This window comes from Panicum virgatum, chromosome 4K (genome assembly GCF_016808335.1).
Source record: "Panicum virgatum strain AP13 chromosome 4K, P.virgatum_v5, whole genome shotgun sequence".
Lineage (NCBI taxonomy): Eukaryota > Viridiplantae > Streptophyta > Magnoliopsida > Poales > Poaceae > Panicum > Panicum virgatum.
In genome coordinates, this window is record NC_053139.1 from 21,032,295 (window position 1) to 21,060,085 (window position 27,791).

At 44.5% G+C, this 27,791-nt stretch overlaps 1 protein-coding gene and 1 pseudogene across 15 annotated transcripts in view; both read left to right on the forward strand.

Annotated features, from left to right (window-relative positions):
- Positions 1 to 8,571: 8,571 nt before the first annotated feature.
- LOC120702013 lies at positions 8,572 to 12,446 on the forward strand (annotated as a pseudogene). The gene is made up of 6 exons (XR_005686291.1): positions 8,572 to 8,622; positions 10,176 to 10,355; positions 10,431 to 10,691; positions 10,833 to 11,027; positions 11,428 to 11,921; positions 12,069 to 12,446. The product of XR_005686291.1 is annotated as a DExH-box ATP-dependent RNA helicase DExH3-like (transcript).
- Positions 12,447 to 24,235: 11,789 nt separating this feature from the next.
- LOC120703462 (1,4-alpha-glucan-branching enzyme 3, chloroplastic/amyloplastic-like) overlaps positions 24,236 to 27,791 on the forward strand; it is a 48,583-nt gene continuing 45,027 nt past the window's right edge. For 12 of the 14 annotated variants that reach the window (XM_039987555.1, XM_039987558.1, XM_039987557.1 and 9 more), the window contains exons 1-4: positions 24,236 to 24,801; positions 25,148 to 25,219; positions 25,348 to 25,412; positions 25,894 to 26,571. In XM_039987555.1, the coding sequence (XP_039843489.1) occupies positions 24,287 to 24,801; positions 25,148 to 25,219; positions 25,348 to 25,412; positions 25,894 to 26,571 (1,330 nt within the window). In that variant the 5' untranslated portion in view covers positions 24,236 to 24,286. The remainder of the gene's footprint in view (positions 24,802 to 25,147; positions 25,220 to 25,347; positions 25,413 to 25,893; positions 26,572 to 27,791) is intronic. The other 2 variants (XM_039987559.1, XM_039987560.1) reach the window with 2 other exon arrangements.

Genomic DNA, 27,791 nt, shown 5'->3' on the forward strand with positions numbered 1-27,791 from the left:
AGTGATAGGAATCTCAAGATGAAAGAACCACGGCCTTTGGGACGGCCATTGAGAATTAGTAATGACAATCACGAAAGCAAGTTATAAAGCGGGATATTAGATCATCGAGCAGTGAGCACAAGTTGTTCATCATCACCAGTCGATCCATACATTTTCCTTGCAGTGCCATCCATGTCGAGCTGCATCGCCGTCGTGCTTGCCGTGGCTGCTGCCGTCATGGTGGCGGCGCGGCCGTCTGAAGCAGCGAGGTACAGGGGTGCGTCAGGCACATCGAATGCCGACGCGCTCCGATTCCCCGGGCGGTCGGGCAGCAGGGCACGCAACCCCTTCTTCCCTGGCTTCCCCGGAGGGAGACCGTCGCCACCAACGTCCAATCTGATGTCCTGGTGGTGTGGGAAGGGAGGAATCGATCGACCATCGGGCTGACCTGGGGTTGGAGGATGACGGGGACGCGTCCCGCAGGAAGGCTCCACAGCCCGCGGCCGGGAGGTCGTCGAGGATGCCGCAGTCGAGGAACTAGTCATCCTTGGCGGAGGAAGGGGAGGAGCTAATTAGACCAGCTCAATATCCCAACAAGTATTATGTTTCACCCATATCATTTTTAAAAGAAAAACACAGGAATATTAACAGCATAATATGGTCATAGAAAATATCACAGGTGTTAGCTACAACACCTCAGTTAGAATGCTTAAATGATTTAGGATGTTTTCCCTTAAAAAGATTTGCCCAATAACTACACTTGAATAGGAATTCAATATTATTAAACAAGTATATAAGAAACAAAAAAATGGTTTGAAAATTCCCAAGTATTTGAAATTCTATACTGTGGCAAGTAATCTATACTGTGCATGGGTAAGCATATTAAAAGGTGCTGATAGTATTAAGCATATTTGGAAATTCTATACCTGGCTTGCAAAAACACCAGTGTGATAGTCTATTTTCTGAGGATTAACAAGAACTCTGTTTTAAATTGTAATTTCATTATCATTTAAATCCTGACACCAGCTGATCATGAGCTTCAACAAAGTGACCTGCCATATATTCAGATTACGAAATACACTCTTTTCAACAGTAGCCAGTACCAACTTGACCATTTGATGCATCTATCGCACAATGTGCTCACAGTTGAGAGAAAATCATATATTTCAATCAATCACCTATACACCACTGCATACAGATGATTGAATTTTGGATTTAAAAATAACAGTGTGACTTCTGTGGTTTTGGAAGATCTCTAAAAAGCAGAATGAGGAGGCAAGCATAGTGTACCTATTAAACTTTTGATGCTTTGCATGCACCTTCTCCAAGACTCTTCACTGAATTGAGACCTAGGAGATGCCTCTGGTGAGGGAGAGAGGAGCAGCCTGCAGCAGGAAGGTTAATGATGCCTGCAGCATTAACTGAACCTGCATCTAACCATGTGAATTCTATCTAATATATGCAATACCAATGAACCTACATCTACGAAAGTCCAAATTACAGGAACTAGCCTTCTCTTGGTTGTTGCAATATCCTTTACCCTTCCATACATTTTATTTTACAATATTAGTAAAGCAGAAATATAATATGTGAAGTTGCACATAACAAAGTGCAAATCAGGTAAATAGGTAATCAACAAGTAGCTAACAACAAGAACAAAGGTGATTCGGTTTTCTTTAACTCATCTCTGGTTCCAGTTACCTTTATCTCTAAAGAAAGACTAAACATAGATAATAAGTGCAGTAGTTAGTAAATTTTTTCTTTCCATTTTTAATGTTTTTTTATCAGTAATTTGGTATAAAAGGCAGTCAGCAAAATTTATTTTTGCTTGTAAAATGACAAACTGCTAGCTTCATCAAGCAATGAGATGGATCGAAAAAGAGTACCAACATCATCATTATAGTGACTGTTTTTTCACACATTAGCTTATTTAAAAGAAGGTATCTTAAGTATGCTGATGTAGAGCATTTGCCTACCTAATTTGGTTATACACAACCATCATATCTCAAAAGCTGACCGTAGTTATTCAGATCAAAGAAGCCTCAAATTATATATATGTATATCGAATTATCATCACCAGAGATATATATGTACAAGAAATGCTTCTTGAAGTCCATGAATCCATCATCCGAACCATATCTACTGACTTCCGATTCCTTGATTTTTTTTTATCTTAGCCGACTCAAGAGGTTGCCAGTAAACTCAATTCAAATTTTACAAAAGTTAAAGGCAGAAACTAATTTATAGTAGATAAGACGTGGTCTATTAATGCTGACAGGACACTTGCAGAAATGCTTGTCACTAATTAGATTACATCCTACGTGCTTGTGCCATTAACCTTACCATAATGCATCAATTCAAGCCAGATAAAGAACTACAAATAAGTACCTGTGCAAATGAACATCACGTCCATGGCCCCTCTATGTTCTTCGGATCTTAAATAGTGAAGTCGCCTGGAGGAACTCAGCGAAGACCCAGAAACATGGAATCAAGATGCAATTTGGATAAGGACGGAGAAATTCATCACCCTCACTATGAGTGGTGCATCCGTCTCCCAGCACCAACCTCATCATCTTCATGAAGCTACCCATGCTGCTTGCCACCTCCTCTCCTATCCCTAGTAGCCATTGAAATCATTTGGACCTTATTCTTCAACTCACAACTGAAATAATATTGCACATCAGAGAAGCGCTGTGCCGCGCCACGCTCCTCCTTTGCGGCTGCGTGGGCCTCCGCCTCCGCCGCCGCCTCGAGCCGGCCCTGGACAACGGGGAGGAGCACGGCGTCGACGCCGCGCGGTTGGGCCGCCGCCATGGAGAGGAAGGGGAGGGAGGAGCCGCCGCCGCGAGAGAGATCCGGCCCGCCGCCATAGCCCCGCCGCGAGGGACGTGGCCGCCGCACGCTCAGGTGAGGGGGAAGGAGGTCGGTTGCGAGCGCAGGGCCCGGCCACACCACCGTCACGACCTCCATGGCCTGGGACAGCAGAGAGCAGAGAGGAGCTCGAGGCCCGGCCGTCGCGCCTCCGCCTCACCACGCCCGAGCGGAGATGGGAGATGGCCGGGGAGGAGAGGTCTCGCCGGCCCGGGGGCACCGCCGGCGGCCTGCGGCCATGGGGTCCTCCGCCGCCGCGCTGGTGCGGGCGCTGTCGTCGCGTGGCCCCGTGCTGTGCCGCCGCTAGGCGAGCGAGATGCCTCCGCCGACCGTCCGCCCCTGCTCTCCAAGCCGCCGGCCGCCATGGATGGGGCTGGGGGCGGCGCTGGGGCCTGCGGACGGGGAGGAAGGCGATGGTGGGGATTGAGGAGCGGCACTGCGGCCTGCACACGATGAGGAGGGCGGTGGGAGAGGAGGGGCGGCGGTGCGACTGCAGACGGGAAGTCTGACGGGATTGGGATGGGATCACGCCGGCCGCGATCCTCGGGCGGGATTCACGGGCGGATTTGGGCACGGCGGGCGACGAGGGCCAGGTAAAGGCTGGCGGCGGGTACACGGAGGGGGTAGAGAAGGGTAGAGAAGGCTAGCGACGATACCGGGCGGGTACGCGCGGAGGGTGGGGCAGCAGATGGTGAGAAAAAAGGGCAAAACGCTGGGAAACGTTTTAGAAACACTTTTTTTTTCTATGATCTTCTAGTTTTCCTTGTCCATGTTACTTACAGATGGGGACAGCGAGGGGAAATGTAAGAGGTGGGTAGAAAAATTTTTGGTGGATGGTGACTTTAAAAATTAAGATTCTTTATAGTATAGATTAATCTACCCAACCTTTCACAAAACACCTCTTGAAGGCCCACATGTAAGACCATTTGTCACAAAACACCTCTCACAAAGTGAAGGAGAATGATTATGCCAAAACTGAAAAGTTTTTGGCACCGCGCCTATGTTACCCGCTCGCTTGTACCCACCGCCGGCGCTTTCCTTTTTTCGTCCACAATCACCGCACGCAGCGCTTGATTACAGCTTTTCTTTTTTTTTCCTACCAGAATTACCGCACGCCTCCTCACCCTGACGCTGCCTCCCGACGATGCCGCCTCCCTCTCGCAGCGGCACCACCCCTACGCCGCCGGGGTGCGATTACATATCGCTAGAGGCAATGTTTCCTCAAACTATCGCCTTAAGCGCATCTCTGGATAGTAATTTGGGCCGTAATTAAGCCTATTAACACTACACGATATGCTTCCATCTAAAGAAAAGATTCTGCCCATGCAACCGATGATGTCACCCACATGCTTGCTAATTTGTAACAAAAAAAAACTACAAGTATTAAACTGAGCATCAAAATAAAATTTGAATTGCACTATTATCTTTTTTAATAAAATTTTCAAAACAAGATCACACTTGCCTATGTTTGTACGATAATTTTTAAAATGCATTTTTTTTACGAACAAAGTTTTTAAATGCTTAATAAGGAATTTTGGATACTGAGAATAAATATTTTAACCAAACGAACAACTGATTATTTTATACGAACAAAAAGGTTAAGCATAACCAACAAATAATAATACACAACGAATAAAATATTATACATGGCGAACATTTGATTGTATAGGATAATAATAAAAAATAAATATCATGAACAAATTAGTCAACATCGCGGAATAATTTAATCTATAAAGTGAACAAATAATATGGTGTTGCGAAAATTTAGTAATACGATGATAAATAGTTTTATATGAGGACAAATGCATCTATATTGTAATAATATTATTCTATAAGCATAATTTTTCATCATAAATATATAGTTTGTATAGTAGATAATCTAATTAAAGATATATTTAATAATATACAATCATGGAATGACGAAAGGAAGTAGAAACAAGTTTAAAAAATATAAAAAAGTCAAGATACAAATAAAAAAGGAAAAGAAGTAAAACAAAAGGAGAAAGGAAAATATTTTATATATGCATGCGTACAAATAAAAAATATAAAAAGAAAAGGAAAAGAATGTAGAAAAAGAATAAGAAAAGAAAAAAGAAGAAAAAACTACTCACATGACCCCAATCATCGTCTGCATGCATGCACATGCAAAAAGTAAAAATAAAAATAAAAAACAGTGTGTAAATTAGTAATAATAAGAAAGAAAAGCAAAGAAAAAAGAAAGAATAAAAATAAATGCTTCATAGTAAATTTGCATCGTGCATGGATGCATGCGTCAGTATATAAAAGTTGTAAATTTGTAACGCATGTGCATATATATATATATATGAATATGGACAGCAAATCTGCTTACTACATGCTACCAATAAAAGTGTTATTAGGCTGAAATCAATCTCGTCAGCCCACTAACTAGCTTTAGGTGATGGATCCTTAGATCATCACGCGCGCGATATATAGTCGCTACGCCGACGCCGCCCCTCCCCATCCACGCTGAGGCAGCGCACGCGCCGTAGGTGTAACATCCAGCCCAATGGGTCAAAATGGGCCAAAACGGACCGGGCCAAAATTTGAGTACTGTAGTAATACTGTAGCTCGAGTGCTACAACTCGGCGGATACTATTCATCTAGCACAGTATTCCCAGAGATAGCCCCATACCGTGGAAAGTGAACCAGACCAGCTTAAAAAAGGCGGTCACGAGAAGCTGGTAACTCCGCATTGCGGCCTTATGCGCGAGCGAGGACGAAAGCGCGAGAGAATTATTTAGTAGGTGTGGTCCACTCAACGTGCAGAATAGATTTTAGCCGTTATCCCAGGCCAGGTCGTTACAGTGATATCAGAGCCGACTCTCGCGGTTTCATGGGTAGGTGTGGGTCACGGGCGCGTGGCGGGTCAATGCGCGGGCATCTGGGATGCGCCGTTGGCACTGAACGCACGGACGTATACATGTGTTGATTGGCACTAGGACATATAATCGTGGCTAATAGAGGAGATCCTGGTCCTTTGTCCTATATAGGTAAGCTGGTTTGATGGTTCGACGAGGACGTCGAATCCTAAAAGGTGGGTGATTGTAACATTCCAGCCCAATGGGTCACAACGGGCCAAAACGAGTCGGGCCAAAATTCGAGCTACTGTAGTAATACTGTAGGTTAGGTACTATTCATCCAGTACAGTATTCCCAGAGATAAATCCATACTGTGGAAAGCGAACCAGACCAGCTTAAAAAAGCTGTCACGAGAAGCTGGTAACTCCGGCTGCAGCATTTTGCGCGAAGCGAGGACGAAAGTGCAAGAAAATTATTTAGTAGGTGTGGTCCACTCAACATGCAGAATAGATATTAGATTTTATCCCGGCCGGGGGGCAGGTGGGTGATTGTAACATCCCAACCCAATAGGTCAAAATGGGGCAAAACAAGAACGTCGAATCCTAAGGGGTGGGTGATTCTAACATCCCAGCCCAATGGGTCAAAATGGGCCGAGCCAAAATTCGAATTACTGCATTAGTACTGTAGCTCGGGTAGTGTAACTCGGCAGGTATTGTTCATCCGGTATTGTATTCCCAAAGATAGTTCCATAATGTGGAAAGCGAATCAGACCAGCTTAAAAAGGGCAGTCACAGAAAGCTAGTAACTCTGGTTGCAGCATTTGCACGAAGCGATGATGAAAATGCAAGGAAATTATTTAACAGATGTGTGATCCACTCAACATATAGAGTATGCATCGGGTCAGTAGGCGGATGTAGCCCCGCACCTCGCCTCGCCCCACCCGAGACTCCGCCGCCGCCGCCGCTCCTTCCCCGGCCAAGGTCCGTGACCCTCGTGACCCCTCTTTCCAACTCCCCCTCTCTGCCGAATCCTAACCCTGTCTGCCTCTCCGTTCTCAGTCGTGGGACCCCCGCTTCTCCGGATGCGTGCCCGCCCCCGTCCGCTACATCGCCCGCTCCTTCGCCGCCGCGGCCGCGGCCGCTGATGCTGCCGGCGGCGGCGACCCGTCATCTCCATCGACGGCGTCGACACCACCAACGTAAGCCCCCTCACGCCTCGAAGTCCCCCCTAGCGTTGCATCCGTGTGGCTTCAGTTAACTCTGCATTCCTCTGAAAAATCCCCAATTTCATGCGTTTAGGTTTGGGTTCTGGGGAGAGTGCTGAGCTTGGTGAACATGGAGGCTGGCGTGCAATTCACGCTCGACAACGGCACTGGGAAAATTGCCCTGGTGCCGTGGTGAGTTGTGATTAGTGTTCCATGTTTTTTTAGATGCAGTGCTGATCTTTTCTTGGAACGCAGGATCACTGACCAGATGGATGTTAACGAGGTGGCTTTTGTCCACTATGTCTATTTGATGTTGATAGGCTCTGAGATGTGTTCAGTTTTAGTGTTAGCTTTCTAGAAGTCATTTGATATTTTTGGCATTTAGCTTTTGCTATTAGGAAACTGATTTGATACAGTTATTATTTACCTGGCTGGTGTGTATGAAGGAATGGAGTGTACCTCAAGGTTCAAGTCACTCTCGTAGGGTTTAAAACTAAGCAGCAGGGTTTTCCACGCTCTATCGGGTAAAAGATCTAGGCTTCTTTGGTATTTATGGTCTTTTTCCCTCTGATTCTGTATGCATTAAATTTTGGTTATATTTATAATTCAGGTGGAGTGCTTGTCTTGTTTGCAAAGTTTTATCAACCTTTCTTCTTTTCTGCTTTTGAGGCAGACCTCTATAGCGTATGGCATTTTTGTACCTAGCATTGCCAGTCAGTCATGAATTCCTATATATGGTGGAGATATTGAGTTAATTTTGCATGTGTTCATTAAAGCTGAAGCAATTTCCTTCTGTGTTTGTCTTATGTACGCCCACTTATATAAGCTTTTTTAAACTAATCTGATAATCTGATTACTGGCTCAAGAACTATCAAGCCAAATTTATGTTTTTCTCCTGCACTTTGAGTTCCCGTCCATCTTATCGTAGCATCTCAACGCAGATTCCGGAAGCCAACAGTCAAATCATTTGTCTTGGACTGTGAAATTATTGCCTATGATCGTGAAAACAGAAAATTTTGCCTTCCAGGTTTGTATTTCATTCTCTCTTAATTTCCAGTTGGTTACTTAAGAAAGTGAACATCATATAAATATTTGATCATGCAACAGTAGATGCTGTAAACCAGAGGTGTTCTATGTTGTAAACTAATCACTTCAGGTTGGCAACCTTGTTCTGTATACATTTGCAATTGCTATTTGGCATCAAGACTACCAGACACATGTAAAAACTGTCATATGCTAATTACCTATCTGGATAGGTGGCATTAGAAATCTGGTTAGGAAAAGACATGGGTAGTCTACAAAAGCCTTCTGCAGCATGCATAGCTCTATGCCTGCTGTTTTGTAACAATTTCGTGATGTGCTTGTGAAACAGGACTCACCAGAAGGTTTTAAGATGCTAGAGCTTCGGAAATCACTTCCAGCATACAAGGAAAAAGAAAGGCTTCTGGCAGCCATTGCATGGAATCAGGTATGCAAGCTTGAAAAATGCCCTGGATACCATCTAATGACTATGAGACCATAGTCCCATTATTATTTACCCTTATTATTTACCCAGTAACCTATTATTTCTCTGGCACCTTTGTGCAACGCCAGGTTATAGTAATTTCTGGGGAGACAGGATGTGGTAAAACAACACAGCTGCCTCAATTTATATTGGAGTCGGAAATAGTCTGGCCGAGGGGCCTTCTGTAACATAATTTGTATCCACTGAGAGTATCCACTGAGAGAGGAGAGAGCCTTGGTGAATCGGTAAGTTCAATTGTTTTTGTCAACTTCACTACTGTAACTCGTCTGTAATATGTGTAAGGAATAAGGACAAAACTCGTTACTAGATTCTCTCCATTGTATTTGCATACGATACTAGCTTTTTTAATAGGTTGGCTATAAAGTTCGATTGGAAGGAGTTAAGGGAAAAGACACACATTTGCTTTTCTGCACCAGTGGCATTTTATTGAGACGATTGCTGAGTGACCGAAACTTGAATGGTGTGACTAATGTATTTGTTGATGAAATACATGAAAGGGCATGGATGAAGGTTAGATACCATATTGGTATTGCTCCCTTCCCCCCTTTGAGGTTCCATCTATGTTCAGTTCATAACATTGCTCTGTTATTGCACTGATTTATTTTGTAGATTCCCTATTGATTGCACTGAAAGATCTATTATCACGGCGCCGTGATTTGAGGTTGATATTGATGAGTGCTAGTTCTGTTTTTAAGGCGTCGCCTAGGCGTCCAGGCGGTAAAAAAGTTGGGGCGTCGGGGTCGCTTAACCATCCGTGCGTATGGCGTCCGCCTTGACGAGGCAGGCGTCCGAGCGCTGCCCAGGCGGCTGCGGCGGACGCTTCACTCGCAGAAAACCGAGAGAGCCCGGCCCCAATCTTTCCCGCGCGGAAAGAATCAGGTTCCCGCCGTCCGCCTGCCGCGCGGGAAAGAATTGAGACATCAAGAGATAGGGAAGAGGGATTGAGAGAAGAAACAGACCTTCCCCTTCCCGCGCAGCCCGACCCTGCCCGCGCGCGGCGAGCCGGCGGCTCCCGGCAGTGCAATCTCTCATGCACGACCCTGCAGGCGGAAAAGGGGCCACCTCCCGGAGCGGCGCGAGGACGAGGAAGATCGTGCCGCTGGGAGGAGATCTGGCCGGAGTTGGGGTCGATCCGGTGAGCGGCGGAGCAGGCTGGAGGAACGAGCAGGCGGCAGGCGACTTGTGGCGGCGGTGGCGGCGTTGCGTTGTGGGAGGGGAGAAGCCGCAAGAGAGGACGGCGCCGGCTGTATTGTGTGCGTGACTCTGCAAGCACGTGAGTTGGGACAGGGGGCTATAGGGTAAGTTTGGGCTGGTTGGGCTAAGTGGTGAGTGGACCGTTGACTAGCAGCCCAATAGCCTATATCTGTCTTTATTCTTTGATTAGAAGCTGATTGGAGTGTTACCCTGATTAGGACATTAGGTGCTCTATTTTATATGTTAATTGCTTTGTTTCATGTGCCAGAGTGTTTTGTTTATGGACATTATGAAGTCAGTAAGGCGTTGCCTCGCCTCGCGCCTTAAGCGCCTTGGTGGCTGAGCAGTGGCATGTCGCCTCGCCTCGCCTTTCCGCTTTAAAAACATAGAGTGCTACTCTAAATGCGTAACTATTCTCAAGTTATTTTGGAGGAGCCCCAACTATCCACATTCCTGTGATTTACTGTGTTTTTGTACCGAAATCACTCAAATACTGTATAAATAGTTCTTTTCCATCCTTCATTAACTCTGAGGAAGCTGTACTGATTCTTTCACTATTTTGTTTTCTCGAATGCTAATTCAGGGATTCACACATCCGGTGAGGGCACATTTTCTGGAAGATATATTGGACAAGTCAGGCTATGGGTTGACCTCAAGCAACTAACTTGATGATTATGGCCAAGATAAAGTCTGGAAAACTCAAAGACAGCTTCTGCCTAGAAAAAGGAAAAAATCAAATTACTACACTTGTTGAGGTGTTGAGGTACTTATCCAAAACAGAGGTCAATGAATGTAACCCTGCTCAACACTATTCAAATAATATTAATGTACTATGCAGGATGCCCTGAAAAATTCAAGCTTTGAATATGGTTCCAGAACGCGAGATTCTCTAGCAAATTGGAATCCTGATTGCATTTTGTTCAACCTCATAGAGGCTGTTCTGTGCCACATATGTCGCAAAGAACGACCTGGTGCTGTTTTAGTTTTGATGACCGATATTAGTTGCTTGAAGGATCAACTGAAAGCACATCCATTGTTAGGTGATCCAAATAGGGTTTTGCTGCTTGCATGCCATGGTTCTATGGCTACTGCTGAGCAGGTAATTGTTATAATCTGGTTTATCATAGTGATGTTCTTTATACTACTACAATCATGTCACTAAATCTGATGCATATATTGCCTAAATGCATATCATACACAAGGCATATTTTTCTGTATGTTTCTATCTTGTTGGTCGCAGAGGCTAATATTTGAGAAGCCACCTCCTAATGTCCGGAAGGTAGTCCTAGCCACAAACATGGCAGAAGCAAGTATTACAATAAATGATATCATTTTTGTTGTGGATTGTGGCAAAGCAAAGGAGACCGCATACGATGCGTTAAACAATACCCCCTGCTTACTCCCCTCATGGATTTCAAAAGCTTCCGCTCGTCAGGTGAATGCTTAGCTTCTGTTTTGTTGTCTCATCTTTAACAGGCATGTGCTTCTTACTGTGTTGAGTTTTAAATGTTGAACAGATGTAGGGTTAGCGACTTAGCATTTATTTAGAGTGCAGATTAGTATACATGGAAATTGCAACAATCGAATTGGAATCATGTCTTGATGACAAAAAAATGAAAGCTATCGTGTCATCGGGCTCAAATACCTTTTCTTTTTGTCCACCGGCAGAATGTTGCAATTATCATGAACACTGCCCAATGCCCATGAATCACACCTTTCTTACTATAATTGTTGCCTTTTATTATAGTCACATGTCCTAAAAAATTATTTTCCCCATTTTGTTTTAAAACATATATAGCTGCAGGCACTTAGTCTGGTAAATTCTTATGATACAGAACAGGTGGTCTAGACACTGAGGAATTGGCCATTACGAATAGTACCTTCCATGAGAGGCTTGGTTTCAGACTACCTGTAATCAAAATCCCAGTAACTACATATTGCAATGGCCAGTGATGGCAGCGGAAGAACAGGCGGTGATGCTACACATAGTTCTTCGCCACTTGTCATGGTGATCCCAGTAACTACATATTGCAATGGCCAGTGATGGCAGCGGAAGAACAGGCGGTGATGCTACACATAGTTCTTCGCCACTTATCATGGTGAAGATATCTTTTGAAGCTAGATTGGGGTACGCCATTTGATAGAAAATGGATTGCAGCCTTCCTATAAAGGTGCAATTCGTTAGCTTCTCATGCTTGCTTGAGCTATGGTAATAATGGGTGCTCAAATTTTTGGTGTCTTCTATAGTTCTATTGATTACCTTGATTGAAATGTCTCAGCTCCTTGTCGTCATCATGGATATAAGGTGCGGTTCTGCTGCCCACTTATGGTATGTCACCTGTTTTGAATCCTTTCTGCTACCTTTCCCGTGAAGTTAATGTTTTTGTCTCATTGCAGAGATACATAGTTGTTTCAATAGTTTAACTATTAGAGTGGTACAGATATCTCCTAGGTTTCATAAATATTTTACATTCAGTGCAGAGATCATGGACGAGAGCTGCTGAAAATCATGGGCACGAGTGCATCAGATTTTTTTTCCTTGCTATATTTCTTCAACGCGATAAAAGGATAGGCGCGGAGCTCCTATGGGTTAATTGATCCAGATTCCTCCACCTGATCCACGCAACTAAGGAGAGTGATGAGTCAATATAATTCGCTGGTGTTTCTTTTGGTCCACAGATTTTCCTTGTATATGTTATCGTGATGAACTTGTGTATCAAGCTAATCTTTCTATGATCTTTTTCTTATTTGCTTCTTTGTATGATCATATTTTTCCTTTGCTTCACATGATGATTGATGGTCATGATTTATATGGCACTTGCATTCATATTGATGAATAGCATGTATATGTTAACTTGCTCCCTTTAATTTAAGACAACTGATCACAAGGCATATCAGGTACAAACTAATCTCTTCGTGCAAGCGTGGAAACTTCTAATCTGGGTCACAAGATCAACATCTAAGGGGCATAGGGATTGGGTAATTTTACACTTAACTGCCCACCTCTAATCATACTTTTGCAAATTCTCCCTTTCACTCTCATTGGTTATTTCATCGCGCAACAATCATTTTTAAATATCTCCACTTTAAACACATGCCTGTGACACATGCATCTCCACTAGTCTTAAGACAAACTGGGAGTCTTCCCAGTCTACATCTCATATGGTGCTACGGATTTAAATGGTATCCTATTTAGTGTGAAACCTGTTATTTCTAGAGCGTAACCCCAAAACGATAACGGCAGGTCCGACTAGCTCATCATTGATTGAACCATATCCAACAGAGTTCGATTACGTCGCTCAGACACACCGTTCCTCTGAGGTGTTCCAGGCGGCGTAAGTTGTGGAACAATTTCGCAACTCTTCAGATGATTGCTAAATTCGTGGCTCAGATATTCTCCTTCACGATCAGATCGTAAAGCTTTAATCTTCTTGCCACACTGATTTTCAACTCCGTTCTGAAATTCTTTGAACTTTTCAAAGGTTTCAGACTTATACTTCATTAAGTAAACATAACCATATCTACTCAAGTCATCAGTAAAAGTTATGAAATATTAAAATCCTCCTCTAGCAGTCGAGTTCATTGGTCCGCACACATAAGTATGTATGAGTTCCAACAAGTCCGATGCTCTATCTGAAAAACCTGTGAATGACGTCTTGGTCGTCTTGCCTAGCAAACAAGTTTCGCATGTCTCGTATGATTCAAAATCAAACTAAGTTAGAAGCCCATCCGTATGGAGTTTCTTCATATGTTTTTTACGTATATGACCGAGACGACAATGCTACATATAGGTAGGATTCAAATCATTAAGTCGAGGCTTTTCAACACTTCTATTACAGATTGGTGAATCATCAAGATTTGAAACAAATAGCCCATTCTTAATAGATGCAGAAGACACAAACATATTATTCTTAGAGATCACACAACTATTGTTTTCACTTGCAAAAGAATAACCATCATTCGTCAAATATGAAGGAGACACAATGTTTCGACTTAAACTTGGAACAAAATAACAATTATTAAGCTCCAAGACAAATCCTGACGGGAGGTGAAGTTGCATCGTCCCGACGGCCAAAGCAGCAACTCTTGCATTATTGCCGACGCGGAGTCAACTTCTCCTCTTTCAACGCTTCTACTCATTGTCATTTCTTACATCGAATTGCAAATATGAGCAACCAATCCGGTATCAAATATCCAAAAATTAACACGAGAATCAGCGAGAAATATTTCTGTAATATGAACAACAAGCGTACCTGTGTTGGAAGAACGGTTCTTCAACGAGGCTAGGTACAGCATGCAGTTTCTCTTCTAGTGTCCTGGCTGGTGACAATGAAAGTACTCTTTATCTGCAGCTGGTACAGATTTAGCATTGGGAGTTGGGTTCGGCTTGGGGTTCACAATCTTAGCCTTACCCATCTTCTTCCAAGAAGAACCTTTCTTCTTGAAGTTAGGCTTATTCTGGACAGCCATCACATGGCCGCCACTTGCGCTTTTCTTGATGTCACTCTCTACTATTTTGAGCATGCCGCACAGCTCATTTAGGCCTTTTTCAGCCCCGTGCATATGGTAGTTCGAGATGAAGTTACCATAGCTCGGCGGCAAAGAGGTAAGAATGAAATCAGTGGCCAACTCTTGGCCAAGTGGGAAGCCCAGCTTCTCCAACCTCTATGTGTAACCAACCATCTTGATTACATGTGGGCTCACTGCTGCGCCTTCTGCCAGCTTGATCTCGACAAAGGCTTTGGACACATGTCAGGCGCATTCACAAGGATCCATGGGCCCACCAAAGCATCCAAATAGACTTAAGACAGGCCCTTACACCCATACATACAATGGGGGCCCACCTAGCATCCTTCGGGTCAAATTTGGGACCGGTTCGCCACCAAAACCGGTCGGCCGACCAACATGGTCGCCCGACCGGGTTCTGGCGTCACCGACCTCCATCTTCCATGTGTCAACTCCTCATTCAATGTTAAAGGTGGTTCCAGGAGGATCCGGGCTGAACTCATGGCAGAAGACTCCTGGCTCCCTCTTATATATATGAGTGGAGGGGTGAGAATTAAGACATCACACACACACAACACTTCACTCACTTTTAGAGTTTAGAGTTACCTTGCAAGGGCTAGGGGTAGAGGTACTCAGGAGGGGCGCCAGTCACGACGCACTTCTCCAAATTGTACCTCTACGAGAGTGAGGGAGAATCGGGGGAAGTGCCGGTTCTGTCGGCACTCTTCTTCGCTTGTATCTCGATGGATGCTTATCAATCATAGTAAGTATTCGTGATTTCCTTCCTTAGAAATAGATTTTAAGTTCAAGTACTAGTTCTATCGTTTACGGGATTGAGCGTCCACTCAAGGGTAGTGGATGACTCTAGAGTAGGACTCCGGGTAGAGAAGGATAATCTTGTACGCCTCTAGAGTTAGTACGAGATAGCGTAGACGTGGTGTCTAGGCTAGCTTTTACCATTTGGTTGTTTTGTATGCCCATGGTTTGTAGAGGTAACCGGCAGGTGGTGACAGCCCTGTCCGTTGCCTAGTAATCCTCCATGTTCGGTTACAAAATAGTACTCAATCATCGGAGCGTTTGGCTTTTAGCCAGGGGAAACCGATGGCCCGAAGTAAATGACGACTATAGATCTTGTCTTGTCCGAAGTTCTGAGCCTCAGGAATCCTCTCAGCCCCTTTTCTCTTCAGTAGTGTGGTGTCCTTGGACGAGTTAGAGCCTTAGATAGCAAACTCACGTCCCCCTGTGGATACGATACCCTGGAATACTCTTGGGTGAAAGCCTACGACGATATTCGTGCGCTTGCGGATTCTATTCATGATGCTACGAAACGTCAACAGAAGCTAAGAGACAATTTTTGGAATAATGATGACGGATAACCCCAGAGGAGAATTTGGAGCTGGACCCAGCTTTTACAATGGAGGAGGTGAGGAGAGCAGTGTTTGGGTCCTACTCTGATGGAGCTCCTGGCCCTGATGGGCTACATTTCCTCTTCTACCAACACTTTTGGGACCTAATTAAGGTGGACCTTATGGCCATGTTCAGTAGTTTTGAAAAGGGTGGGCTGAATTTAGCTAGGCTAAATTACACCACCATTATCCTAGTTCCTAAGGAACCTAATTCAAAGGATCTTAAAAAGTTCAGACCTATCAGCTTATTAAATTGTAGCTTCAAAATCTTTTCTAAGGTGCTGAACAATAGACTGATCAAAATCTGTGATAGATTAATTGCCTATAACTAGACATCCTTCATTAAAGGAAGGTTTATCCTTGAAAGTGTAGTCGCTATCCATGAAACTATCCATTAGGTGGTGAAAAGGGGAGAGAGTGGGATTATTCTAAAACTAGACTATGAGAAGGCATACAAAGAGTGAGCTGGGAGTTACTCGAGGAGATGCTACATTCTAGAGACTTTAGCCAAAAGTGGATATGCTGGATCAACAATATTGTGAGGGATGGCTCTCTCTGCGTTAAAATTAATGATGAAGATAGTAAATACTTCCGGACTGAGAGAGGGTTGAGGCAAGGAGACCCTCTGTCTCCCCTCCTCTTCAACCTCGTTACTGATGTATTTACTAGAATGCTTATGAAAGTAGCAGATCAAAGTCTTATTTCTGGACAGTTATCCAATGTGCTAGAATAAGGGGTAATCAGTTTGCAATACGCCGATGACACCATTCTTTTCCTTGAGAATAACTTGGAGAAGGCTCAACACTTTAAATGGATTCTGGCTTGTTATGAGTGTTGACGTTTCGTAGCATCACGAATAAAATCCGCAAGCGCACGGATATCGTCACAGGCTTTCACCCAAGAGTATTCCAGGGTATCGTATCCACAGGAGAACGTGAGTATACTATCTAAGGCTCTAACTCATCCAAGGACACCACACTACTGAAAAGATAAGGGGTTGAGAGGATTTTCTAAGGCTCAGAACTCAGCATAAGAGAAGATTTATAGTCGTCATTTACTTCGGGCTACTGGGTTCCCCTGACTTAATTAAGCCAGACGCTCTGGTAACTGTGCACTATTTTGTAACCGAACGTGGAGGATTACTGGGCAATGGATAGGGCTGTCACCACCTGCCGGCTACCTCTACAAACCATGGGCATACAAAACAACCAAGTGGTAAAAGCTAGCCTAGACACCACATCTACGCTATCTCATACTAACTCTAGAGGCAATCAGGATTATCCGTCTCTACCAGGAGTCCAACTCTAGAGTCATTCACTACTCACTAGTGAATACTTGATCCCGTAAACGATAGACTAGTACTTGAACTTAAACTCTAATTATAAGAAAGAAAGTCGCGAATACTTATTATGATTGATAAGCATCCGTAGAGGTACAGGCAAAGAAGAGTGCCGACAGACTCGGCACTTCCCCCAACTTTCCCTCACTCTCGTAGAGGTACAATTTGGAGAAGAGCGCCATTACCAGCGCCCCTCCTGAGTACATCTACCCCTATTCTCCTACACCCCTAGGCTGCCTAAAGCACCTAGGATGAGCTCTCATGCTCCAAAAGTAGAAGAGAGTTGATGTGTGAGATGTTTCATTTCTTACCCCCTCCTCTACTATTTATAGGAGGGAGCCACTGGTCTTGACGCCGTGGATTGAGTTGAAGCTGAACCGACATCTAGGACTAATGGAGGGCCTCCACGTGGAAGGGGTAAGGCGGTGGCCACTGGACTGGTCGCCCGACCGGGTTGGTCAGCCGACCATGGGTCGGTGCGAACCAGCCTCCCCTTTGACCAGGAGACTTCCATGTGGGGCCCTTATCACTTTGGCACGTGGGATAGCTTCTGATAAGTTGGTTTCACCACTCTGGTGGGCCCATGGATCCTCACGCTCGTGTCTGATTGGTCAAGAAGAGATCGCCTTGGATTACTGACGTGTCATTGCTCCATGGGCTGCGTCTCCTCTTGTGTGGCCTCCAAATGGGCCATGTTGGCCATTAGGCTTGTTTGTGCTTGATTGGCCATTTGTACCTTGGATCATATTTGCGAATTTCCTGTACTTTTGGCTAGAATTCACCTGCACACATTTTCATACTAGCATATGTGGAATTCGTTAATAAATAACCCTATGCTAACATTTATTCCTTTTGATGCTCAACTTTTGCACGATAGTTGACGCTTGAAATAAGTCATTATCGAGCGTTAACAAGATCCCCCACACTTAGTTCTTTGCTCGTCCTCAAGTAAAGGCTAGAACTAAGGCGGACCCCGACTTCCATATGATATGGCACCTGCATACAGATTATTCTAAGCTTCACCCTTACCTATGAATTTTGATGTGTCTACCATAATGTTGGGAAGTTGAAGAGTGGAACGATGCTGACTTCAGTCTCCTCCACTCCCCTGTTATATGACTGGGGGTTTTGGAAATATTTTTGCAAAGACCAACCATAGATTTACTTCTCCATAGGATCTCTCATATCGCTCATTGTGTATATGTCCTCACCAAGGCATTGCCTCTTTTCATCCTACTACTAAAGATAGCTTATGTGGAGCTCATGGTAGGTGAAATGGAAGCATGCTCTTATGTCACATATATTGCAAAATCAAATATTGGATCCATGGAGATGACATATCAAACAAGTTGATCAAGATTGTGCACATGTGTGGAGGGTGGATGGTGGAAATAGAATACTTCTTTTATGGATCTCTCTCCCTTTTATTTGGATAACATAAGGACATGGCTATATATATGTATATATTTTTTTCTTGGACCTTCATGTGTCCAAATTTTTTTCAACACTAGGACCTTCATGTGTCCCTTATTTTTTGGGTTATGCTTCTTGGGCATGCCATCTTTTCTTTCTCTTTTTTTTTTATAGCCCATGCCTCTTTTGAGTGATACTAGAGAGAGATCATTAGATATGGAGTTTTATTTTGTGGATGGATGGAGTAGGATAGCTAACTTACAGTGTAGAAGTTTAGTTGGTGGAGTGCACGTGATCTTGATCAAGCAAGTATGAAAGACATCTCACTAGGGTCACAAAGTTTGATGAATCTCAAAGCAACAACAAGGCATATATGTATAAAGTTTGTATCATGAAGATCAACATATGGCTTTGGTAGAACAAACACGTGGAGTTGTAAAGCTATGGAGGTTTTCTTTTTGATAAAAAAATTCCCAGATATAAGCAGATAAACCAAGAATTCTTTCATCAAACCATATCTCACTTTTCAACAACCTAACGATTATGGGTTCCCTAAGATATGATTCACAAGCTCAGGCTTAGCAAAGAATAAAAAGTATGCAAGCCAATCATAGAGTAGCACAAAACCAGAGAATAACCTTGAGTTTAATTTTAATGATTTGCAATGATTCTCATTTAAACTCATAGGTTGGGGAGAGTGAGGGTTAGAGTGCACAAACCGTCACGATGAAGAACGAACAGGGGTAGTACTGGTTGGCTAAACCTTGGTTTCTGCCGACCAATGCTAGCACCAGTTCATCTTGGCCTTTTGCGTGTTGGTTCGTTCTGTGTTGTGCACGTGTTAGGGGTGATCTCGAGTGTATGTGCATCAAAGCTCCGAGAGATCTCCCCTACACTTATGCTTGTACCTGGTGCTTATTTAAAAACAAAAAATAGAAACAAAACAAAGGCTTTACCGGTTTTAAGAACCAGGGAGCTCTAAAATTTATTGAAACTAAAATTTTAATCTCACCATGGAACTTACTCAAGCAAGGCTGAATTAAGATTGCGTCAACAGGAGTATACTGCACAATCATTAATCCATTACCTTGGCCTACCTTTTCGCTTAAGTTCAGCTCAATGACTCACCCATTTTGGATTTGAAGATTTTCCTCCATGGATTAGTCCGCACATACAACCAATATCTATAAAAGTATTAACTCTAGGAACGTCAATCAAACTTGATAGAAAGCCTAGTTTAACTGAAGAGGACATTTTAACCTAAGCACCATGCTTAATTTAAAAGGTCTATGAATGTGTTTTGCAACACACATTCAAACCAGAGCAAACAAGAACAGATAAAGAAAGCATGAAGCATGATTAAACTTTATTTAAGAGGAGATAGGCATGAGCACGAACCTGGTTATCCTCGGGCGACCTCCTGGAATGGCTTTGTTTAATGTCAAAAGCAGGACATTGGAGCACTTACCATGGTGTCTTGTTGATGAAGACAATATTGTCACCATGGAAACTCCTCTTATTTTTTTTTCTTTTTTTAGAGCAAGATGCGAGGACTAGCACCAATTCCAAAACAAGATATGAATTGAGAAAGGAACTTACTTCGGGGTACTCACATGCCTCCCTCACACTTGGAGTTTGCATTGCTGGGCAACAAAACTTCAAGTGTGTGGAGTTCAAATCTCCTTCTGTAGTTGTTCTTCCATCAAGACATATCGAGGCGTTGTAGTTGGTGTAGCTCTCATGTTCATAGGCGTTTTCTGTCCATCGTTCTTTCGATCTCCACCTGGAATGGTTAGCGACCAAAAATACCAGAAGGAAGACTACGTCATAGAACATGCTCTTGCTTTTTATTGAAAAGGAAATAAATAAATGATAATCCGGGCTATCTCCCGGTAGTGCTTTATTTTTGTGGTCATAAGCTTGACCATAAAAATTCTTGCAGCCATCATTGGTGATGGGTCATTGTTTCACCACCAATTGTTGCAACTAGCTACAAGGTTAGTGCCACGGTGCACCCACGAAATCTGCAATGTTTACGATAAACATATACATCTACAACCAACCTTCTGAAAAATTTGCAGAAGAGGACCATAAGGTGGTTGTAGTCCTCATGTGTGGACGGTGCACTAAGCATGCCTGACTCTGGAGTGGCATTGAATGAGCATGATATTTCAAAAATGACGGTCCCATGCTCGTTTTTGGAATCCTTTTCATTGGACTCCAGAGTTGGCGCCTCACAAAATTCTATGGCCCATTGATTCTCCATCTCATGAGATGCATCGTGAAAGATCATAGTTGTATCTCGATCAAGGTCGAGAACAACATATTGTAGGCAAGCGGGAAGAGGCTCAAACTCATTCGAGGGCGATGATGAACGTTCATCTTCACAAAAGTGAAGGCTATCTTCCGAGTCGTACTCTTCAAAAGATTTTGCAACTTCCAGGAGAACGGGCTCGGATGATACGAACGGATATGTATGCTCCTTCTCCTCGAGCGAGTTCTACTTGGGAAGAGGCTTTGCCAAAAGATTTTATGAGCAAGAAGTAGCAGTGGCAAAAGAAGTCTCCCTAAGCAGTTTAGCTAGGCTCCCTTGATGAGATGTGAGTGAATTTTCAAGTGGGTAGCCTATGAGAAGATCAAAATCGAGGATATCGAAGATGTCTAAACCCGACCAAAAGATGTTCAATAATACATCATCGGGTATATATAAGTCTGGGTTAGATGCCAAAAGGTGTAAAAATCTAGCCCAAGCTGCACCTATGGACTCCTCCTCTAATTGCTCGAAGTCGAGGATGTCAATTGGTAGGGAGTTTATGCGTTTAGTGAGATAGAACGAGTGACAAAAGTCAGCTCGAAGTTCTTCCCAATCACCGCTCATACTCCCTATCGTGAGGGTGTACCATTGTTTCTCCCTCCTAATGAGAGAGAAGCAAACAATTTCCACCACAAGGTTTCCTGTGTCATGCTTGGGATTACCAAGCTCGAACACAGTTCCTCGAATTCTTGCAAATGTTCAAGGGGATCTTCATTGATCCAGAGAAGGGTCGTTTCTGAATCATGGCTATAAAGTCAGGGTCGAGTTCATAGCTAGATGAGGAAGATGATGATGGATCAGAGAACTCGGCCCTTAGAGTAGAGAGCTGTGGAAAGGATAGCTGCTCCATGGGTAGCAAGGGTAAAGATAGAATCAAGGAAAAAGAAAAAGATATGAGGACGAACTAGGTCCTAAGATAATATAGCTGTCGTTCCCCGGCAACGACACCAGAAATCTTGTTGACATTTCATAGCATCACGAATAAAATCCGCAAGTGCACGGATATCGTCGTAGGCTTTCACCCAAGAGTATTTCAGGGTATCGTATCCACAGGGGAACATGAGTATACTATCTAAGGCTCTAACTCATCCAAGGACACCACACTATTGAAAAAGATAAGGGGTTGAGAGGATTTCTTAAGGCTTAGAACTCAGCATAAGACAAGATCTAGAGTCGTCGTTTACTTTGGGCTACTGGGTTCCCCTGACTTAATTAAGCCAGATGCTTCGGTAACTGTGTACTAATTTGTAACAGAACGTGGAGGATTACTGGGCAACGGACAGGGCTGTCACCACCTGCCGGCTACCTCTACAAACCGTGGGCATACAAAACAACCAAGTGGTAAAAGCTAGCCTTGACACCACGTCTACGCTATCTCGTACTAACTCTAGAGGCGACCAGGATTATCCGTCTCTATCAGGAGCCTAACTCTAGAGTCATTCACTACTCACTAGTGAACACTTGATCCCGTAAACGATAAACTAGTACTTGAACTTAAACTCTAATTCTAAGAAAGAAAGTCGCGAATACAATTTGGAGAAGAGCGCCGTTACCAGCGCCCCTCCTGAGTACCTCTACTCCTATTCTCCTACACCCCTAGACTGCCTAAATCACCTAGGATGAGCCCTCAAGCTCCAAAAGTGAGAAGAGAGTTGATGTGTGAGATGTTTCATTTCTTACCCCCTCCTCTACTATTTATAGTAGGGAGCCACTGGTCTTGACGCGGTGGATTGAGTTGAAGCCTGGCTGAACCGACATCTAGGACCAATGGAGGGCCTTCACGTGGAAGGGGTAAGGCGGTGGCCGCTGGACCGGTCGGTCGACCGGGTTGGTCGGCCGACCATGGGTTGGCGTGAACCGGCCTCCCCTTTGACCAGGAGACTTCCATGTGGGCTCTTATTACTTTGGAACGTGGGATAGCTTCTGATAAGTCGGTTTCACCACTCTGGTGGGCCCATGTATCCTCGCGCTCGCGTCTGATTGGTCGAGAAGAGATCGCCTTGGATTACTGACGTGTCATTGCTCCATGGGATGCATCTCCTTCTTTTGTGTGGCCGCCAAATGGGCTATGTTGGCCATTAGGCTTGTTTGTGCTTGATTGGCCATTTATACCTTGGATCATATTTGCTAATTTCCTGTACTTTTGGCTAGAATTCAACTCCACACATTTTCAGATTAGCATCTGTGGAATTCGTTAATAAATAACCCTATGCTAACATTTATTCCTTTCGATGCTCAACTTTTGCACGATAGTTGACACTTGAAATTAGTCATTATCGAGCGTCAACAATGAGCAACTCTCTGGGATGAAGATAAACTATGAGAAAAGTGACATGATGTGTATTGGTATGGAGGAGGAGGAGATAAATCAGTTCACTAGACTTTTCTGCCGCAAAAAAAAGGAGATTTTCCCTTCAAATACTTAGGGGTGCCCCATCCATTACCAAAAACTAAGAAGGGAGGACATTCACCCGGTTGTGGACAAAGTAGTGAAGAGGGTGGCAGGGTGGAAAGGGAAACTTCTCTCTTATGAGGGAAGATTAACTTTGCTTAAGTCCGGCTTATCCAGTATCCCGATTTACTTGATGTCTGTAATCAAGTTCCCCAAGTGGGCCATTGAAGCCATTAATTCACAAATGTCACACTTTTTCTGGGACAACCATGATGGAGGAAAAAAAATACCACCTAGCTAATTGGCAAATGATTGCCCAGAAAAAAGAACATGGTGGTTTGGGTATTCATGACTTGCAGCTCTTGAATATGTGCTTACTAGCCTCCTGGATAGCCAGGTATCATAGGTCAGCGAATTCCATATGGAGGAAGATAGTAGACAGTAAATATAGGGCTCAAGATCCCAACCTGTTCTGCTGCCAAGAAATTGAGGCCTCACCTTTTTGGAAAGGTGTCCTTTGGGTGGCAAAAGCAGCTAAAATGGGGTACTAATGGGAGATTGGGGATGGTAGAACCATAGGGTTATGAGAGGACCACTGGTTTGGTAACTCTAGTTTAGCCATCCAGTTTTGGCCTTTATATGATGTTGTGAATGAGAAGGGTATGACGATAGCGGAGGCATGGGATGGGAGGAACCTAAAATTCACTTTCAGGAGAAACAGTCTCGGCTAGAGGCATGGACCTTTGGTATGAGATCTGCAACATTACTGAGTCAATCACCTTTAATAGTGATTGTGACTCTACTATATGGAGTTTTAACTCCTTAGACATCTTTTCGGTACAATCTCTCTGCTGTGGTGAGCTTCAAAGGTGTGCAGCCTGTCCACTCCCCTGCGGTGTGGGGTTTGAAGATCCCTCCCAGGCATGGACCACGCCGGCTTCGGCGGTTGTGCTGGATGAAAACTGGGAGGCGGTAGCCACTTCATTAGATTATGTAGGAGTTTGAAAACTCTTTTTTGCGCTCTGTTTAGCTGGCGCGCTTTCGAATACGCTTTGCCTAAACTGCTGTAGACCGTGCCATTTGTTTTCTATGGAAGTAAACGGGAGACCCCTTTTCTCCAAAAAAAAAATGGCCTATGCCAATTCAGAAGGGGGTTTTCTGTGCCCAAATATTGTTGACACGCTGGACAGCCTGTATGGCATGATTGGTCATCACAACCACCGCCGAGTCAGCATTACCGTATTAGACGTGAGCCAAAGATGAATAGTACACTGGTTTTGAAAAATAAAGGGGTTAAGTAAACGGTATTACAGTTCAGGGTTATATGAACTTTCCTAATAGTACAGGTAGTGATTTGGATTTTTTCCTTTTTTTTTTTGGTGTACGCTGGATTGCTGGAAGCTTATCCCTCCCCAAACCCCTCACCGGGTGTCCTCGGCTTCTCGGTCGCGGGCTCCCCTCAGCGCGCCGCGGTTCCCGGCCGTCCGTCCTCCCTTCCCTGCTTGGCCACGACACCACCGTCGAAACTATGGCCTCCTGCCCTCTATTCCTAATGACCCCGCGTCCCCCTCCCGCTCTCGTCGACGCCAGCCGCTTCCCACCCCTCGCGGGCAGCGCCGACCTCCCAACCAGCCGTCGCCCTCGCCCCGGACGGCGGCATGGTCACCGTTGCGACTCGTCTTCCTCCTCCTCCGCGCCGCGCGACCGCCCGCCCAGGCCGCGGCAGCAGAGGCAGAGGTCGCAGCGCCCCGGCGGCCGAGGTGACGTCGTCGACCCCGTGGGCTTCCTAGCCAAGCTCGGCGTCTCGGACCGCGCCTTCGCCCAGTTCCTCCGCGACCGGTACGTGCTCCAGGCTATGGTTTCAGTGCAGGAATAGGCACGCAGATTCTTTCCTCGCCAATATCGAGTCCAGCCTCCTTTCTCCGGTCTCCCCTTTACTGAGTTTGTTGGAATCAAACAATCAATGGTAATTTGGTTCGCATAGTTTCCCCTGTGGAAACTTTTTTTTTTTCGAGCAATTCCCCTGTGGAAACTCATTGGGATTTTTGACTGAAATGGTGTGCAATATTTTTTGGTTTGAATTGTTGAATAGCGGGGTGGGAAGTTGATATTTGATAGGCTGTTCTTTCTTATCTGTTGGGAAAAGGTGGAAGATCGTCTTAGCTTATTGTGTGATTATTGCCAGGCATAAGGCTTTGAAGGACCGCAGATGGGAGTTGTGCTCTCGATTTATTGATCTGAAAGAGGCGTCCTCTGGGTAAGTGCATCGCTACCTTATCCTATTAGACTTTCAGTTTCATTCTCCCCAATAGGTCATTTGGCGGATTGATGGATTGATCCGCTGATGTGGCAAGTGGTTTGTTTGTGTTGTGTTTCCTCTCCTAGGTTCGAATTATTGGGCATGCACCGGCATCGACAGCACCGCATTGATTTCATGGAATGGGCTCCAGGTATGGGGTCATTTTTAGAACAAGTTTGTTGCTAGTTAAGATTGTGTGACAATTGTCAAACCTGGTTACATTTCCAGCAGTGTGGTTGGAGCTGAAAGCTTCAGCACACAATGAACCCTCATTAGATTGTTAGATTCCTTGTATATGTTTGGGTTGTTTACATGCATTTAAATAAAAACAATATCTTAAGAATGTGTCTGTCCTCTACTTCTTAGTTGTTTTGGTTAGCTTGAACTTGAAGTTGTTATTTAAGCAATACATTATTTTGCATGTGCATATATTTGGAGCTATTGTACTAGAGATTTCTTTTTCTTTTTCAAAATTATCCTTTTTACGCTTCCTATTTTGTTGTTAGCCTGAACATGTTATATGAGTTACATTGAATCCATAATTTTACTTGACTGTGTGATGAACTGATGGTTGTATTGTTGTCTGAACATCTTTTACAACATTCTTTATTGAAATAAGAATTGCCATGCAGGTGCTCGCTATTGTTCATTGGTTGGTGATTTTAATGAGTGGTCGCCAACTGAAAACTGTGCCAGAGAAGGTCATTTAGGACATGATGATTTTGGATATTGGTTTATCATACTTGAAGATAAGCTCAGAGATGGGCAAGAACCAGATGAATATTTTTTCCAGGAATACAATTATGTGGATGATTATGACAAAGGTGACAATGGTGTTGATGCTGAAGAAATAATGCATAGGATGAAAGAAGAGTATTGGGAACCTGGAGAAATCAGGTCGCGCAAGTCTCAGTTAGAGATGGTTGTTAAGCTATATGAACAAATGTTTGGCCCAAATGGTCCACAAACAGAGGAGGAGTTAGGTGAAATTCCTGATGCCCAAACAAGATACAATGAGTGGAAATCCTTGCAGAAGGCTGACTCGTCAAGCTTGTCTCCTTCATATGATATCATTGACAATGGACAGCCGTTTGACATTTTCAATGTTGTAACGGATCGAGCATCATTTGAAAAGTTTCAAGCGAAGAAACCTCCCCTTGCTTACTGGGTTGAAATGAGGAAAGGTCGAAAAGCATGGCTCGAGAAATATGTCCCAACTATTTCTCATAAAGACAAGTACAGGGTTTATTTTAATACTCCTGATGGTGCTTTAGAACGTGTTCCTGCTTGGGCTACATATGTTCTTCCAGGTTTGCCAACTTCACTTCTAAGCAGCACGGATACGGATACGTGTATCGGTATCGGAAGGATACGGATATGCGGATACGTCATTTTTCCAAAAAAAACCCGATACGCGGATACGTTTTACCTAAAAATATAAATAAATAGATAATAATGCATATTAAATAGCCACACTCAGATACAACGAAAAGCAGTTAAAACACCTAAAAACAGAGTGGGCATTTTACTTTAAAAATTCATTTATTACCTTTATAGGGACTAAAATGTGAGAAAATAAAAGTTATAGGGATCAGAATGTGAGGAAATAGAAGTTTTAGGGACTAAAATATAATTATTGAAAAAGGAAAAGGGCAAAATAAAAAAAATGAATCCTTATCTGTTATCTCTCCCTCCCATCTCCCCGTCTCTCTCTCTCTCTCTCCCATTCTCTCTTCTCTCTCGGTCTCCCCTCCCTCCCTTTCCCGGCCGGCCACCGGCACCTCCCTTCCCCGGCCGGCCGCCGGCCCCTCCCTCTCTGGCAGCGCGCAGCCTCGAGGCCAGCACCGGCAGCTGCTTCTCCCCGCGTGCCGGCAGCTCCTTCCACACGCGTGCCGGCGGTCGGATCCAGCTCGGGGTGGAGCGCGACGTCGAGCAGGACGAGCTCGCCGGCGTCGGGCAGGATGAGCTCGCCGGCAAACCGGCGCGGCGGATCGAGCGCGGCGTGCGGGCAGGAAGGCCGCCTCGGGCTCGACCGCGCGGCGGCGGAAGGGGCGGCTGCCGGGATTCTTCCCCGTGGACGGCGACCATCTCCCTCAACCTTCTTCCCCAGCAGCTCCTTCCCCACCCCTTGGCGCAAGCGGGCGTGGGGCGGGCGGACGCGGCAGGGCAGGGGAGGATATGCCCATGGAGTTGGGCTACTGGGCCGTATCACACACAGATACGTATCCAATCTTGAGTTTCTCGGCCCAATACAGCCCAGTACACCGATACGGCTTGGATACGTATCCCCAACGTATCTGCAGCGTATCCGTATCCGATACGTATCGGATACGGCGGCACCCCCACGTATCCGTGTTTCTGAGCTTCACTTTGTGTTCATGTGACTTGTTTGCGATTCTGATTGAGGGGTTGTACAATGTGGATAGAAAACTGTGTTGATCTACTGCATAAAATAAATAGTAACTGTGATAGTAAGGGTCATGATTGGTTGTTGGGTGAGGTTGTAACTCCCATCTTTTACTTGATTGGA